Raw genomic sequence first — 18773 nt, forward strand, 5'->3', positions numbered from 1 at the left:
CCTTTTTCATCATCTTTGCCAGTGTGTTGGGTGTCAGGTTGTTTTAATACACATTTATCTTATGTGTGTGTGTGGGGGGGGGCGGTGAAAGACAAAGTGAATGAAGAAACAAAGATTTGAGCCTCTGAGCATTTTGGTTTATTAAGTGGTGCCTGCTAATTGCCTAACAAATTGGGACCGGGATGTTTCCTTGGTTTAGGACTGGACCCACCTGAATACAGGGGGAGACAGACTTTTTTTACATTAAAAAAAGTTAAGTAAGGCCAATTAACTAAAAAGAAACCCTGTGTCATTAGATACTCTGATTTCTAATTGAATTAAAGATTAAGGATTTTATAAGTTGGGAGGGGAAAAACTGAACAGATGCAATTTCCTGAAACCGGAAAAGGAGGTGTTCCATTCCCCAGTGTGTCTGTAAACAGTCAAAGGAACATGGAAACAACAATTGATTATCAGTGTGGGGCCAGTTTTCAGATAAGATGTACGAGTTGCTTGAGAAGTACAATTGTGAGAAAACTCTTTGTGTCCCATCTTGGGATCTGACTTGGGATTCTGTAGGATTTTCTTCTTGGTTCACTCTCTGGAAAGGAATACATAATTTAATCCTAACTGGATTTATTTTGTTAGTATAAAAATATTTCAATATTCAATTATTTCAAAATTCAAAATATTAAAATGGAGATCAGAATTCTCCATTTTAGTTTTTTTTAATCATCTTGATTAAATAAGCTTTTTGGGAGTAAGGATTGTTTCACAAATTGTATTCTTAGCCCTAGGGCCCAACTCAGTACCTGGCACTTACTGGGTGCTTAATAAAGGTGTTATCTTGCTTGTTCAAAAACTCTCACTAGGGGGGCAGCTGGATAGCTCAGTGGATTGAGAGCCAGGCCTAGAGATGGGAGGTCCTAGGTTCAAATGTGACCTCAGACACTTCCCAGCTGTGTGACCCTGGGCAAGTCACTTGACCCCCATTGCCTAGCCCTTACCACTCTTCTGTCTTGGAGCCAATACACAGTATTGACTCCAAGACGAAAGGTAAGGGTTAAAAAAAAAACAAAAAACCTCTCACTAGGAAATCACCAACTGGGAGGTGGCTTTCTCACTCAATTGGACTCTTCCAAGACAGAGCTGAGATCCTCCTGGCTTGGGTCCTATTAACTAGAGATCACACTGCTTTCAGGCATTGCTGGTAGACCCCTAGACAGAGTCACATGCAGGCTTTGGTCATATTGTTCAGTCCAGGACTGTATGAAGGGGCTTATTGGGGTTTCTCTTTGGTTTTATTATTTATTGCTTCATATACTGTCCTTTTACATCTGTGATGGAGACTTTCTTAGGAAAACTAGCTTTGTCTGGAGCCTTTCACGTTACCATCTTTACAGTCCCACAGATTTTTGCTTTATATACAGTACATCCGAAATGTGGCCAATACAATTATTAATCACTTGTATTTTAAGTAAGGGTTGCTTTGCCAGTTGACACCACAAGCCATGTAAGTATTTTTAAATGTGAGGCAGCAGCAAAATAGAGATGGGCATAAAGATGGAAGAAGGGGGAAGAGAACAATTGGAGAAAAGGACACAAAAGGAAGAAAGGAAAGTATTGGTCAATTTACTTGGCCACAGAGCATAATCTTAAGTTTTTCATTTGAAAAATTGATGAGGATGAAATAAACTCCAAGAGCTTTTTGTTTGTTTGTTTTTAAACCCTTACTTTCCCTCCTGGAATTAATATTGGCTCCAAGGCAGAAGAGTGATAAGAACTAGGCAATGGGGGTTAAGTGACTTGCCCAGGGTCACACAGCTAGGAAGTGTCTGAGGCCAGATTTGAAACCTAGGAAGTCCTGTCCGTAGGCCTGGCTCTAAATCCACTCAGCTTCCCCCTCCAAGACTTATTTTTGGACTATAATCTCCAATCAAGTGTGAGGGAGACAAAGAATAGGGGGTATTTGAATCTTTTTTTTTTTTAATCTTAACTAGTTTGGGTTAATTTAGTATAGGATATAAATCAGTTTTTTAAAAGTAAAAAAAAACTTAAATCTTGTTTTTGTTAAATTACTTATATAAGAATAAAAAAAGTTAAAAACATTTGAGTTAAAGCACATAAATGTTATTATTGTAATTGTATATTATTCCTCATTCTATTTATTTTACTCTATAAGTTCATGTCTCCCCATATTTCTCAGAATTCTACATATGTATTTTTACAATTCAGTAATATTCTCAAAGATATAGTAATATGTACTAATGTAATTTTGTAAAAATACATTTCATATTTATAATAATAAAAATTTAGAATTCTTTTTCTAAGAAAAATATCTATATTCTGTTAGCTTGTTTTAATTTAGATTAGCTTAAATAATGGTTTAAATTTTAGAAAAGATGATAAAAAGTTTTATTATGTTTTGTGATAGTGTACTTATAGGAGTACAATGTGCAAAATAAATATCCCCCAAATATTCATTATGTTTACAGATTTTAGAGTTAGAAATAACTCTAAGCATAATCTTGCCTAACTTTCCAATATTATAAATGAGAACACAAGACTGAAAGGTGCAAGTGTTTTAACAATGTCTCAGAGGTAATAATGATGGAGGCTAGAACCCAGTTCTTCTCATTCCCAAGTTCTTTTCATTATAAAATTATTTCTACATGGATTATTTTCCTTTGGTTTTATACTTTAAGGAACTTTCCATTTCTGATATGTGGCAAAATTTCCAAAATATGGAAAATTATTACAATAAAATTATCCAAATAATTGGTTTGACATATTATACCTTTCTAAGCACATCAAATATATATGTATTTTTTGTTAGACAAGTTCATAAGATTATTACTCTGAAAGGGACCTCCATGGTCATTTAGTCCAATCCACTCCTTTTCATAGGTTTGGAAACTGAGGCTTACAGAGGTTAACAAAGATCACAGGTAGTAAATATGGCTGGGATTTGAATCCAGGTCCTTCAATTTCATAGTTGGTGCTTTTTACTAGTCTTATATTTATTTTTTCCTGTAGGAGTTCCCAAATTTGCTTTACTTTGTGTGTTTAATCCAGGGTTTTTCAATGTTTGCTGGAAAATATTTTTTACCAAAATGATTAAATTTTCTTTTGAGGTATCTGTACCATTTTTATTTTGGAAAAATATATCTATCAAAACAATATTGATGACCCAGGAATTTATTTAAACATTTTCCCTTTATCTTTAGTATTAAAGCATTAAAATTGTCTGAAATTGATCCATTGATGGCACTAAATGCCATCACAGAAATGTGGTCTTGTAAAAAGTGTTCTCTATTGTGAGTTTGGAAACTTGCTATTTATAGGATCGTAGAATTCACATAGGAAAGGACATTAGAAGTCTTCACCTTGGTTTTTAAAAGAGGACATTGATATACATAAAGGCCAACTGTCTTTTTCAAGATCATTTATCTGGGTTGAGTTCACTCCCATCAGTAAAGTAAAGGGAATGGATGGATGAGAGGAACCAATTCTGAAATTCCATGATTTTCTGAAATAGGGTTTACTGGTAACTACTTCTGTTAAAAGGAAGGAATATATAATAGTTAGGGATCAAGAGTAATTTTTTAAAAATTACATTGTTCAATATGTTCTTGTGTGGTATGTATGCTTTAATAGCCTCTAAAGAAGAAAATGCCAAGTGAATAAACTGAATCCTTGGGGCATTATTTTGAGGCTATGGCATTACAATTTAGAATCTATGATCAGGGTGGTAAAACCTCTAGCCACTTGCTAATTTATTCACCTTGAAGGTTTCCATAATTCTCTATATCTGTAAAGAAAGTAGAAAAGTACCCTCTCATATTTCTTTGGTGTGCCAGGTTTGGTCCTATAATTTTTCTCTTCCTCCCTCCCTAACTTCTTTCTTTCCCTTCTTTTTTTCCTCCCTCCCTCCCTAATTTTCTCTATTCATTCAATAAAGAATGGAACATAAAACAGGAATCTTTATTATGAACATCTTTTAAATTTTATTTTGAATTTAGCATGTTAGTTCCAATTCTTCCTTATTTAACTGTGCTTCCTTCTCATTTTCCCCCATTTTCTTTTTTAGTGTCATTATTCTTTTTCTCACCAACCTCATATATTTAGGTTATGTGTCCATGTAGAGCTTATTTTTAGTATATAGTATGAGATACTTATCTAAACCTTATTTTGGTTCACCTGCTTTCCAAGAGTTAATTCTTATTCAGTCATTAGAGTTTTATCATTGCACTGCTATGCCCAATTACTTTTGGATCTGATTTACTTAATCTGTTCCACTGATCAGCTTTTCTAATTTTTATGTTATTGTTCAGTTATTTTTTCAATCATGTCTGACTCTTCATGACTCCATTTGGGATTTTCTTGGCAAAGACACTGGAATATTTGCTGTTTCCTTCTCCAGCTCATTTTATAGATGAGGAAGTTGACTTGCTTAGGGTCACACAGCTAGTAAGTGTCTAAGGCAAGATTTGAATTCAGGAAGAGTCAAGATTTGAACTCAGGAAGAGGATTATTATTGTTTTGTATTATTACTGTTTTGTAGTTTTGATTGATTATTATTACTGTTTTGTAGTTTAGTTTGAGATTATGGTGTTACCAGGCCCCCATTCTTTCCTTGGCCTCTTCTTCCTCCAGATGAATATTATTATTTTTTCTAATTCTTAAGGCTACCCTTTGAATAGTTAGATTGAATCTGTAAGTCATTTTCTTGCCATTTGTATGGTATGCCCCAGCCATGAATAATCTCTCCAATTACTTATGTATTTATTTTTATCAAAAGTATTTTGTGGCAGTATTCATATTGTGATGAGTCTTGTTAGTGGACTTCTAGGTATTTTATAAATTCTCTAGTTCTTTTGTATGGAATTTCTTTTTCTATCTTCCTGCTAGAGTTTCTTGGAAATATACAGAAAGGTTGGTTATTTTTTGCAGGTTTATTTTATATCTTCCTGTTTTGCAGGAGGTTATGAACTCTTTCAATTAATGGTGAATGGTTTTCTAAACTGTTATGCTTTGTGAAAGAATATTTTTTCCCCTCTTTATACTGTATTCCTTTAATTTCTTTTTCTTGTTTTACTGCTGTAGCAAATGCTGGGGGTAAAAGTGGGGAGAGGTTATCTGCAAATGTTCATGCAGAAGATGGTGCTTGAGAGCTACATTTTGAGTGGAATAAAAATGACCACCCACCCAAATTACTATTACAAACCTGGAGCCAGAGAGTGATCTTTAAAAGAAGCAGTCTTTATTCTTCCTCATGAGAGAGGGAAAAATGCCTTAATGGCAAATGCCAATACATCGATGCAGACATAAACATAGATTCCTGATGCAAGATCCTTTCTCTGCTCTGCCAGATGCTCCATTGTTTGGAGGCTAGGATTTACAATCTAGGTGTGACTTCTGTCCCAATTAGAAAACAGCAAGATACATCATCACGAGCTTCTACCTGGAAAGGGTAAGGTTATGGAGAGGTAGCCATGTCCTCAGGAGTGACTCCCTTAGCTTCTAAAGGTATGAGGAGATAAGGCGGTAGGATAGCCTAGTAGCTTTTGTCCTTGAGATGAGATAAGAAGCCTCCCAACTTATTGGGCCTGTGGCAATAATGAAATGTCCTTGAGTTCTAATTCTTCCATCCTGAAAAGACTTTCATTGCTAATGAGGAGATAGGATGGATGTCTACCCTGAGAAGAACAAATTAATTTTTTTAATTCCCCACAATCTTAAAGAAAAAGAGAGATAGTGAGGCTCAGGTTAGGAGAAAGTGCATTTGAGAGATGTCAAGGCAAAGGCAGAGAGATGGAAAATGGAATGAAAGATAAAAGTTTCAATGGATTAGTATACATTCTCTTAAACAGATAGTCTTAATAATTATAGACCAGTGAGTTTAACATCAATACCAGAAAAAAAAATGAGTTCAATTAGGAAACATCCAGCTGGACTTTGAATAGTAAGCTATTCCAAGTGAATTTAATTTCCTCTTGTATTATTTAACTCATTGGTTCCCTGTTTCTGGTTAGGCCTAATGGGGATACTATATCTTGATGGGAGTAACATCAATCTATTAGAGAACTTAGAATTGAGAGGGATTAAAAGTATTACTAGGCCAACCTTGTTGTTTTAAGTGAATATACAGAAGCCCAGATACTTGAATTGATTTGCCTAAGGCCAAATAGTGACTTGCAGTCAGGCCTTAACCTCTGGATTTTGTGTTATAATTATAGAAAGAATACAGAATTTGGTTCTAGTGCCAGCTCTGTTATTGTAGTATTTGCTTGATTGTGGCCTAAGCTTTCATATGTTAAGAAAGACTTCCTATAGACTTTCTGAAACTGAATATCATGAAGATTGAGAAGGTGGATGGGTGATTGTAGAAGGCCTTGAATTCTAGTCAAAGGCATTTGAAGTTTATTCCATCAACATGAAAGAGACTAAGTTTTTGAGTAGATGAGTGACATAAAAAGATTATAGACATAAGGATGTTTCAGCCTTGGCTCTGCAACCTACTAGCCATGTGACCTTGGGCAAAAGTATACAATGGAAATGTCCTCAGTTACCTATAGCTCTAATGAAAGGAAACTGAGGCAAAGGAGGGTTAAAATAGTCACCCAGTAAGACTTGAACCCAGGTTTTCTTGATTCTAAGTCCAGTGTTTTATCCACTATGTCACAGTGATATGACCTGGTAAAACCATCTTGGCAAATGGGCAAAGTGTAAGTGTTAAATTTAATGGTTGGACAATAATTTTATGAAATTATGTGGTCGCTAATATTTATTATATCTTGAGACAGAAATTTATTTACAAAATGGAGAGGAAACAATAAAGTAGAGAAATGTGAAGAGGCTAGAGAGGTTATCTATCTTAATCCAGGCAGAGATTAATTGGCTTTCAACCAGGAAGGCCAGTAGTGAGTAACCACGCGGCCTCCTTCAAGATGGGAAGCTAGTCTCTCCAGAAAGTAGGAAAGGAGTCAGCCTTTCACTCATCCCATGAAGTAGTCCAAGAGTCAGAGTCCAAGTTGAAGCTGAGCTCTAAACCCCCAATCCAAGCCGAAGTCTCCAGCAAAGCTCCTTCGAAAACTATCTCCAGAAGACACATTCTTCAGACTATCTTCTCAAAGACAATCTGCTCTGAGGTCGTTCGGGGCTTTTATGGTGCTGAAGGGGACAACTCTGATCATAAGATTCATAAGTTTGGAATCCATACCTCTCATCCTCTGAAGGTATAAACTCTTATCCATGGATTCACAAGTTTCTGGAGTTACCACCCATTTTAGTAAGTGACTTGTGAACTCCTCCATCTAGTTCAAGCTTTTTATTGGTTCAATCAAAATTAGATGAAGGAGAGTTAATCCTGTCTTCAGTCTAGTGAGGTACTAAGTAGGGGTATTTAAGTTAGTGTTAACTCAAGATAGACAATAGAGTAAAGAATTCTCTTTCACAAAAGCCAAGTTGAGAGTAAGTGACATGCCTCAGACCTACCTGTTGGTGAGTTAAGGGGATGAATATTCCAAGCACGTGAAGACTTCCTATGGCAGGATAGGCAGACAAAAAGTTTTTCCAATGGCCATGCAGGTGGCTGAAGCAGATGCTATGGAGGCTTCGGGCTTGACCAGACATTGAAGATGCTAAGGTCATATACACTGTATCCTAGGCCATCACCAGTCATCCTGACTTTTGTTTTGCTTATTGATGGTGGTAACTGGAAGAGAGAGTGAGACTGATGACTTTGTGCAACTCTACCTCACTTAAATCCAAGTCTAGACATCATGATATCATTTATAATGAGGTTAATTTCAGCTATGTTGTCCTTAGTTTAGCCTGGCTGTACTCTGAAGGATAGGCATGGTAATGAGAGGAGAATGGAGGTACAAAGAACTGGTGTAAAAGGCTAAGTCCCCCATGTTTGTGGTAAACAGGACCTATACTAAGATTATGGAATCATATCAAGAAATTTTGAGAGTAGGATTTGGATGGAAGAAGGTGAAAAGGCAGAATTGGCAGAATTTGTTGACTGTCAAAATTGAGGGACATTGAAAAGGTCAATGTAGAAAATTTAGTGGCCACTGATATTTCATGAAGTTGAAGGGCAGACTTAAAAGGTAAAATATACTAGCTTGATTTGGAATGTGTTGAGTACAACTTATTGAAACTTGATGGGGAAAAGGAGGAAAGATGTAGAATTATTAAGGGAGTAGCAGGGTCAAGTGAAGGTTATTAAAAGTTTTCGGAGACTTGGGCATGTTTATTGTCAGCAAGGAAGGAGCCTATAAAAGGAATTGGGGAGGGGGAATCTGCTGGAGGGATTCTTTAAATGATCTTCTAATTCCTTTTCATAATATTTAAAATACAGTGAGAGAGCCATGGAGTTTTTGTTTTCTTTTCCCTTCCAGGGCAGAAGAAAGCAATTCTGGACTGGATTTAATAAAAGAAACCTATTATCTGAAGGGTCATGGGAATAGTCTGATGGAACTCCAGTAAGTCTTTCCTAAAAGGAAAATTGAAGATGGATTAGAATATTAATTTGAAACAGGTGGTACTGAAGCCTCCTGGTGTATAAGTGAATATTAGAATAACTATAAATTGGGTGGCCATAGCCAAATCTCCCATGACCCATATCCCTGATTATATGATTAAACTTGAGGAGCTCTAGATCAGTGGCATCAATATTGACTTAGAAAACCACAAATTAACATTGTGTATAATATTGTATTATTTCCCAGTTACTTTTAATTTGGTTCCCAACTAGGCAAGTTTGACACTTCTGCTCTAGATCACTCTTAATGTTTTGAATGGTATCAGGGGAGGTCAGGGGACTTGGTCTTGCTCATAATTTATCCCAGTGAGGTTTTCACCAGTCTTTGCCATCCTTTGAAAATCTCAAGGAGTATCAGAACCCTTAGTGAGATAATAAAGCCATATAACCTATTGAGGAGTCCCTTAGGAGACCTCTAGCCAGACTTGAAAAGTAGAGCTCTGTACTGCACATGTTTAGTCAGCTTGAAGGGTCTGAAGGGTCGTTGTGGGGAAGATTTGTTCCGAGTGGCCACAGATGGTGGAGCAATGGGTAGAAGATGTAGAGAGACTATTATAGGCTAGTTAAGGAAAGTCTTCCAAACAGAACTGTGAAAGTGAAATGGACCACTTCAGCAGGCAGAGGCTTCCTCTTCACTTGAGGTGATCAAGTGAAAGCTTCTCGTTGAGATGTTCTCAGGGAGACCCCATTTGGATTGTGACCTTTGAGATCCCTTCCAACTCAAGACTTGTTCTTTTTCATTCACTTCAAGGAGCTAGTACACAGTATGTGACCCTCTACCCTCTTTGCCCATAGCTCCATAACTCCACACTGAAGCAGTTTCTCACAGGGGGACAAGACATTCTCTTTAACACTTTTCCTGTTCATTCTAGCTCTTGCCTCTTATGTTAGGAAGACAAATGGGACCAGCATGAGCTTGTGGAAGGTAAATTGGGGTAGAAGCTAGGAGATATGGGCAGGCTTACCTCTGCCAGTGTGCATCCTCACATCCCTAAAAAATAAGGAGATTTAATTGCCATTTCAACTCTAATGCCCTCTAATGCTCTAATAAAATACATTTGACATTAAAATGTGTGATCTGGAGCTGGTAGGGACCTCAGAAGCTAACTAGTTCAACTTCTATATTTTGCTAATGAGGAAAAAAAGGCCTAAGAGATTAAGTGACTTGTTCAAGGTCACACAGGTGTTAAGTGTTTGGGATTTAATCCCAAATCTTCTTTTTCTAGAGCTACCGAGCACTCCTTTCACTTTGCAGTGCAGGCTCATGTTACTGTTGTTCAGTACTAGGAAAACTCTGGTTTGATTTCATGGTAAACAAGAATTTTATTGTTTGTGGAATGAAAGTAAATAACAAAACCAAAATCAAAGTCAAGCTTCTCTGTTCTTAATTTATGCAAATATTGTGACTTTTCACATTAGGGATACATGAGGCTATTTAAAAGCAAAAACACTCACAAAAATAAAGTGTAATATAAATCAAGAATTTATGTTAGTTTCCTTATACTTCATATTTTGGGTTAGCATTTATAGTTAAGAAATGCTACACTTGGGGGCAGCTGGGTAGCTCAGTGGATTGAGAGCCAGGTCTAGAGACAGGGGTGCTAGATTCAAATGTGACCTCAGACACTTCCCAGCTGTGTGACCCTGGGCAAGCCACTTAACCCCCATTGCCTTAAAAAAAAAATGCTACACTTAACCCAAAATGAATCAGTGAACTAATCTGTTATGCATTGTTGAAGGAAAATATTTAGTATCTTCTAGCTCTTTATATTTAATTATTTTGAGACACTTGAATGACTTACTTGGAAAATTTTCTTGCCTGTTCCTCTCTGATTTTGGTTCCTCCTTTTTTGCTATTGCATGTTTATTGCATATTTGAAGACTTTTATGAAAAACTTTTGATGCACCTAAATGTAAAAGACACAATATTTCCACCATAACCTTGGGAAGCACTAATCTTAAATTTGTTGTGTAGTAATCACTTTAAAATGTGCTACAGGAATATTGCCATTGTTTTTTACTTTGGATCTTTACATTAAAAAAAACTTGTAATACACTCTTTATTTCTCAGGAGTTTTAAGAAATTTAGTTTTGGGGCAACAATTTTATTTTGCACATGAAGAAATACTTGTATAAGTTTATTAATTCAGGTGACTTAACCCAGGTCACATATAATAGCAACACCAGAAGTAGTATTTGGTCTTGTATCTCTGTATTTTATTCCATTGACTTATTTGTATTCATTTTAGTAGGAATATGTACTACCATCCTTTTCAGGTTACTGTTGCTTCAAAAAAATCAGAACTTTTGACTTAAGTTTTTAAAATCTTACTTAAATCTTAAGCCATTTTTTTTTCTTATTTCTGTTTGACCATTATAATTTTATCTAGGTAAAATATTTGAGTATTTATATTAATGCTAATAACTGACTTCTTTTTATAGGGTGTTATATAATGAGGCTTTTACTATGGCTAATGACCCCTTGGAAGGTTTCCATGAAGTAAACCTAGCCTCCCCTACCTCACCAGATCTTCTTAGCGTATATGAGCCAGGAACTCAGGAGCAAACTACCTCACCAAGTGTCATCTACCGGCCATATCCTCTGTGTGCAACACCTGTTCAGCCTAACACTTTAGATGTTTCTGACCTTCCTACACAACCAGTTTATTCATCTCCGAGACATTTAAATTGTGGTGAAATAGCAGGTATCAGGTAGGTAAATAAAAGTACTTAAAAAAAAACTTTTGTAAACTACAAGGACAGTCTTGAGACAATTTATTTATCTTTATATTTTATTTTTATTGGATTTTAGATTTGCATTCTCTAAATGAGTAGTGTCAAATTCAAAGAGAAAAGTAGGCTGCCTGTTGACTCAAAACCACAAGTTGTACTGCATTTTTATTTATTAAACATTTTCCACTTAAAGAGTAGAGAGTTAGTTATCTGTGTAATTTTACAGAAAGCCTTATGTAGATATGTTAGCAGAATTCTATTGTTACTGTTTATATGCTCAAATATGAGGACATGTTATTTGTATGCATTAAATTGTATTTTTTCTTTGTAGCATTCATATTGCTGATTCAGTACCAACTTCCACCGCTGGAGCCACAGCTGGTTCAACTAAACTGCCATCCAGAAAGGATAGCAACAGTGCTGAGAGAGAATTTTTACAGGATGCCACAATCACAGAGATTTCAGATGGCAATGATGACTTTTTTGGATTGAGTACTGACAGTCTGTCTCGATTACGGAGCCCATCTGTTCTAGAAGTGAGGGAAAAGGGTTATGAAAGATTAAAAGAAGAACTTGCAAAAGCTCAGAGGGTAAGGGGAAAGAAATCTATCCTTTTTTTCTTAGATACAGCACTCTCAATTATTCATGTTGGTTAGTGGGAGACAATGCGGTAGATCTTTCACAGAGAGAAGTCAATAGAATCTTGTATTTATCCATTATCTTTGTATTCGGTGGGTAAGGTTTGGCATTAGTTTGAGGTATTCAAACAAGCCTGATCTGTCAGATCTGGGTGTTACAGCAAGATTACTTCCACCTGATTGATTAAGTATTTTTGTGGTGCTGGCTCAATTGGTCACAGAACTGTTCAGTCTTAATTCCTCAAATCTGTAGGATTTTTAAAAATGCTAACATTTTCAGTGTTCAGACTGATTTGAGTTTTTTAGAATTTGAGCACGGCAAGTTTTCATTAATAATCTGCTGCCATTTCCTTTTGCTGTTTAAGACTCTTTTGTCATGAGTAAACATTTTGTTCCTAAATTGATATTCATATTTTATGATGATACGAGAGTTCAATAGTCTGTCCCCTACTTTTTGTTTATGACCAGATAAAATGATGCTACTCTACCCTGTCCATTTTACAGTTTCTTTCCTCCTGGACATTCATTTCTTTTATTTTAATTTGAGGTTTTTTCCTCTTCAATCCTTTCCGAAAATATGTGAGATAGTTTGTATTTGCTACTTTCTGAAATGGTGGAAAGAATAGTGGACAGAGTGTCCAGACGTCTGAATTCTGTTCCTGGCTTTGCTCCTAATGAATGGTAAGATCTTAGGAAAGAAGTGACTGAAACTCTCTGAGCCTTAGGCAATTCTCTAAAACTGTAAATTATAATTAGATTGCAATCTATGCCAATGAAGGCAGCTCCTACCCTGGTTAAATCATAGGTCCTTCATCCCAAGCCAATTCATTATTTAGGTCCATCTATCCACTTCATTTGGGGATGACACAATGATGAGATTACTAGTCACAAATGTATCCTAATATAGCTAATATATAATGATCCTGTCAATAGAATTTGTAATCTTTATCAATAGTTTTACTTTAATTGATTTCCTAAATACAAGGATGGAGGGAACATCTTAAAAAATTATCACACAAAAATCACAGCTTCCTCTGGTTAGAAGGATATCAGGGGTAAATCTAGTTCAATCTGGTAACCTGATTTTAAAAAAAGTAGTTAGTATGCTCTATATCTTGTTTTTTTCCTTGGGATGTAAACATTAGTTTTTAAAAATTATAACATTTACACAATACTTTTAAAAGTTTGTGCTTCACATTATCTATCTTATTTGAACCTCACAACAATGTTGTGATGTAAGATTTGTTATTCTCAAAACAGAATAAAATTTAAATTAGGAAAAAAAATTATTACCTCAATATTTCAAATGAGGAAATTGAATCTATGAGGTTAACTGTCTAGTCACTGCTTACACAATTGTCAGGTGGGATTCCAATCTCCATCTTCCTGCCTTCCAGACTCATGGCTCTTCACTGTGCCATACTGTCTTCAACTGTCACCCTCTTGATTAACTTTATTGGGACATTTTCAAATTTCTCAGTGTTCTTCCTAAACTGAGACTGAGATCAGAGAACATGATTTCAGATGTATCTGGTCAGAGCAGAATTCAGTAGTATTTTCACATCCCTTATTCTGCATATTCTTTTTCTTTTGATGTGGGACAAGATTGTGTTAACTTTTTTTTTTTTGCCTATTCCATAGTGTTGTGGAATTATATTGAGTTTGTACTTACTAACCCCCTCATATCTACTAAAGTGTTCCTCCTCTACCCTCTCCTTGCATAGTTGATTTTTAAAAACTCAGCTATAATATTTAATTTACATTTGTTCTAATTACAGTTCATCCCTTTAGATTTAACCCAGCTTTATAGGCTATCAAGATGTTTTTGGATCCTGCTTCTATCATCCAACCTGTTGGTAATTTTTTCTCACCTCTACTGTTGGGTCTTCTGCATATTTGATAAGCATGTCCTCTCTGCCTTCATCTAAGTCACTGAGAGAAATGTTGTACAGACTATGGCCAGAACTGATCTTGGGACTTCCTTCCAGTTTGTCATGAGTCCATTTATTAATCACTAGTTTTTATGTGTGTTCATAAAACAGTTATGATTCCAGTTAATGATAACATCATTTGGCCCGATCTTTCCATCTTTTCTACAAGGGTATTATTAGAGTATTTGTCAAATGTTTTGCTGAATGACAGATATAAAACTATGTCTTTGGTATCCCCTTGATCTAACCATGCTCAGAAAAAAAGATTTATTTATTATGTCTTGTTAATGAGGAGTCTGTGGGCCAACCTTTTTTTTGGTCCTATTCTTTTCAGTCTGAGTATTTCCAGTCTGAATCTTTCATTGAGAAAATAGAAGGAAAAAAAAAGTTGAGGAGCCAGTTTCTCTCTCTCCAGCATGTTATCATTGTCCTTTCCACTAAAGCCTCTTTGTTCTTGTCTTCTGTTCCTTCCCTAATCTTCCCCGCCTACTTCATAACTTTCCCAGTAACGAAAACACTTTGGTTTGTCTTTCATGGCCCCAGACCATTCTGAATATAATCTACTCTCACACTTTATTCATAGGACAATGCTGCCTTTTGATGTTTATTGTTTTTTTAATTCAATTTATTTTTTATTTTTATTTTTAAAATTTTATTTAGTCAATTTAGAACATTATTCCTTGGTTACAATAATCATATTACTTCCCTCCCTCCCCTTCTCCCACCTTTCCTGTAGCCGACACTCAATTCCACTGGGTATTACATGTGTCCTTGATCAGAACCCATTTCTATGTTGTTGGTGTTTGCACTAGGATATTCATTTAGAGTCTACATCCCCAATCATAATTCCCTCAACCTATGTAATCAAGCAGTTGTTTTCCTTTGGTGTTTCTCCTCCCACAGTTTTTCCCCTGGATGTGGATAGTGTCTTTTCTCATAGATCCCTCCGGGTTGTTGAGGATCACTGCATTGCCACTAATGGAGAAGTCCATTACATTCGATTGTACCACAGTGCATCAATCTCTGTGTATAAGGTTCTCCTGGTTCTGCTTCTTTCACTCTGCATCAATTCCTGGAGGTCATTCCAGGTCACGTGGAATTCCTCCAGTTCATTATTCCTTTGAGCACAATAGTATTCCATCACCGACAGATACCACAATTTGTTCAGTCATTCCTCACTCAATTGATGGGCATCCCCTCATTTTCCAATTTTTTTGACACCACAAAGAGTGCAGCTATGAATATTCTTGTACAAGTCTTTTTCCTTATTATCTCTTTGGGGTACAAACCCAGCACTGCTATGGCTGGATCAAAGGACAGACAATCTTTTAGTGCCCTTTGGGCATAGTTCCAAATTGCCCACCAGAATGGTTGGATCAGTTCACAACTCCACCAGCAATGCATTAATGTCCCTACTTTGCCACATCCCCTCCAGCATTCATTACTTTCCTTTGCTGTCATGTTAGCCAATCTGCTAGGTGTGAGGTGATACCTCAGAGTTGTTTTGATTTGCATCTCTCTGATTATAAGAGATTTAGAGCACTTTTTCATGTGCTTATTAATAGTTTTTATTTCTTTAACTAAAAATTGCCTATTCATGTCCCTTACCCATTTATCAATTGGAGAATGGCTTGATTTTTTTGTACAATTGATTTAGCTCTTTATAAATTTGAGCAAGTAGACCTTTGTCAGAGGTTTTTGTAATGAAGATTGTTTCCCAATTCGTTGCTTCCCTTCTAATTTTGGTTGCATTGGCTTTGTTTGTACAAAAACTTTTTAATTTGATATAATCAAAATTATTGATTTTATATTTTGTGATTTTTTTTCTAACTCTTGCTTGGTTTTAAAATCTTTTCTTTCCCAAAGGTCTGACATGTATACTATTCTGTGTTTACCTAATTTACTTAAAGTTTCCTTCTTTATATTCAAGTCATTCACCCATTCTGAATTTATCTTGGTGTAGGGTATGAGGTGTTGATCCAAACCTAATCTCTCCCATGCTGTCTTCCAATTTTCCCAGCAGTTTTTATCAAATAGTGGGTTTTGGTCCCCAAAACTGGGATCTTTGTGCTTATCATAGACTGTCTTGCTGAGGTGACTTACCCCAAGTCTATTTTACTGATCTTTCTTTCTGTCTCTTAGCCAGTACCAAATTGTTTTGATAACCACTGCTTTATAGTATAGTTTGAGATCTAGGACTGCAAGTCCTCATTCCTTGCATTTTTTTTTTCATGATTTCCCTGGATATCCTTGATCTTTTGTTCTTCCAAATGAACTTTGTTATGTTTTTTTATAATTCAGTAAAAAAGTTTTTTGGTAGTTCAATAGTTCAATTTATATTTTTGTAAGCATTCATTTTACCTAGATTGCCATATTTGTTGCCATATAATTGGGCACTGAATAAGTAAATTAATTTGGGTAGGATTGTCCCACTTTTATTATGTTAGCTCGTCCTACCCATGAGCAATCAATGTTATTCCAATTGTTTTAATTGTGTGGAGAGTGTTTTGTAGTTGTGTTCATATAGTTCCTATGTTTGTCTCGGCAGATAGATTCCCAAGTATTTTATATTGTCTAGGGTGATTTTAAATGGAATTTCTCTTTCTAATTCTTGCTTCTGAGATTTGTTGGAGATATATAGAAATGCTGATGACTTACGCGGGTTTATTTTGTATCCTGCAACTTTACTAAAATTGTTGATTATTTCAACTAGCTTTTTGGTTGATTCTCTAGTATTCTTTAAGTAGTCCATCATATCATCTGCAAAGAGTGATAGCTTGGTCTCCTCATTGCCAATTTTAATACCTTCAATTTCTTTCTCTTCTCTAATTGCTACTGCTAGTGTTTCTAGTACAATGTTAAATAATAGAGGTGATAAGGCATCCTTGTTTCACTCCTGATCTTATTGGGAAAGCTTCTAGTTTATCCCCATTGCAGATGATGTTGGCTGATGGTTTTAGATATATACTGTTTATTATTTTTAGGAAAGGCCCTTCTATTCCTATACTTTCTAGTGTTTTCAATAGGAATGGGTGTTGTATTTTGTCAAAGGCTTTTTCTGCATTTATTGAGATAATCATGTGATTTTTGTCAGTTTTCTTGTTAATATCGTCAATTATATGGATGGTTTTCCTAATGTTGAACCATCCTTGCATTCCTGGTATGAATCCTACCTGATCATAGTCCCTTGTGATCACTTGCTAGAGTCTTTTACATCTATATTCATTAAGGATATTGACCTATAGTTTTCTTTCTCTGTTTTTGACCTTCCTGGCTTTGGGATCAGTACCATGTTTGTGTTGTAAAATGAATTTGGTAGAACTCCTTCTTGGCTTATTCTGTGAAAAATAGTTTGTATAATATTGGGATTAGTTGTTCTTTGAATGTTTGATAGAATTCATTTGTGAATCCATCTGGACCTGGGGATTTTTTCTTCGGGAGTTTTTTGATGGCTTGTTCAGTTTCTTTTTCTGATATGGGGTTGTTTAGGTAATTTATTTCTTCCTCTGTTAGTCTAGGCAATTTATATTTTTGTAAGCATTCATTTTACCTAGATTGCCATATTTGTTGCCATATAATTGGGCATAGTAGTTTTTAATGACTGCCTTAATTTCCTCTTCATTAGAGGTAAGGTCTTCCTTTTCATCTTGGATACTGTCAATTTGTTTTTTTTTCCTTTTTTTAATTAGACTGACTAGTACTTTGTCTATTTTATTTGTTTTTTCAAAGTTTTGTCTTTGAAAACCTTCTAGTCTTATTTATTAAATCAATAGTTCTTTGAGTTTGAATTTTATTCATTTCTCCTTTGATTTTTAGGATCTCTAATTTAGTCTTCATCTGAGGATTTTTAATTTGTTTACTTTCTAGTTTGCTTTGGCTGTATCCCATAGGTTTTGAAAGGATGTCTCATCATTGTCATTGTTTCTATGATTTGTTCGTTACCTAACCGGTTTTGGAGAATCGTATTGTTTAATTTCCAGTTAATTTTTGATTTGCCTCTCCATGTACCCTTGCTAATTATTTTCATTGCATTATGATCTGAGACGGTTGCATTTATTATTTCTGCCCATTTGCACTAGTTTGCAATGTTTTTATGCCCTAATACATGGTCAATTTTTGTGAATGTACCATGTGCTGCTGAAAAGAAGGTATATTCCTTTTTGTTCCTATTTATTTGTCTCCACATATCTACTAACTCTAAATTTTCTTAGATTTCATTCACTTCTCTTACCTCTTTCTTATTTATTTTTTGGTTTGATTTATCTAGTTCGGATAGAAGAAGGTTCAGATCTCCCACTAGTATAGTTTTTCTGTCTATTTCATCCTTGAGCTCCTCTTGTTTCTCCTTTAGAAATTTGGATGCTATGTCATTTGGTGCATACATGTTGAGTACAGATATTTCCTCACTGTCTATACTGCCTTTTATCAGGATGTAATTACCTTCCCTATCTCTTTTAACTAGATTTATTTTTACTTTGGCTTTGTCGGATATCATGATTGCGACTCCTGCCTTCTTTTTGTCAGTTGATGCCCAATAGATTTGGCTCCACCCTCTTACTTTCACCCTATGTGTATCTACCTTTCTCATATGTGTTTCTTGTAGACAGCATATGGTAGGGTTTTGGACTCTAATCCACTCTGCTATTCGCTTGTGTTTTATGGGTGAGTTCATTCCATTCACATTCAGAGTTATGATTACTAGCTGTGTATTTCCCAGCATTTTGATTTCTGCTCCTTTACCTGCCTTTTCTTCTTTCACTATTTCCTTCTACACAAATGTTTGTTTATAATCAGTCCCCCTAATTCCCACCCTTATTTTACTTCCCTTTCTACCCCTCTTTTTCTCCCCCCCTTAATTTCCCTGTAGTTTTTCTAAAATTGCCCCCCCTCCACCCTCTCCCTCCCTTGTACTGCTTCCCTTCCCACCGGTCCATGTGTTAC

At 35.6% G+C, this 18773-nt stretch overlaps 1 protein-coding gene across 6 annotated transcripts in view; it reads left to right on the top strand.

Moving 5' to 3' along the window:
- Positions 1–18773, top strand: part of RAB3IP (RAB3A interacting protein) — a 104020-nt gene that overhangs the window by 56202 nt on the left and 29045 nt on the right. For 4 of the 6 annotated variants that reach the window (XM_056798455.1, XM_007503034.2, XM_007503033.2 and 1 more), the window contains 2 exons: positions 10973–11242; positions 11595–11853. In XM_056798455.1, coding sequence (XP_056654433.1) covers positions 10998–11242; positions 11595–11853 — 504 coding nt within the window. In that variant the 5' untranslated portion in view covers positions 10973–10997. Of the gene's footprint in view, positions 1–8387; positions 8472–10972; positions 11243–11594; positions 11854–18773 lie in introns of all 6 variants that reach the window. The other 2 variants (XM_007503032.3, XM_056798453.1) reach the window with 1 other exon arrangement.

The sequence above is a fragment of the Monodelphis domestica genome, chromosome 5 (assembly GCF_027887165.1).
Source record: "Monodelphis domestica isolate mMonDom1 chromosome 5, mMonDom1.pri, whole genome shotgun sequence".
In the NCBI taxonomy this organism is placed as follows: Eukaryota; Metazoa; Chordata; class Mammalia; order Didelphimorphia; family Didelphidae; genus Monodelphis; species Monodelphis domestica.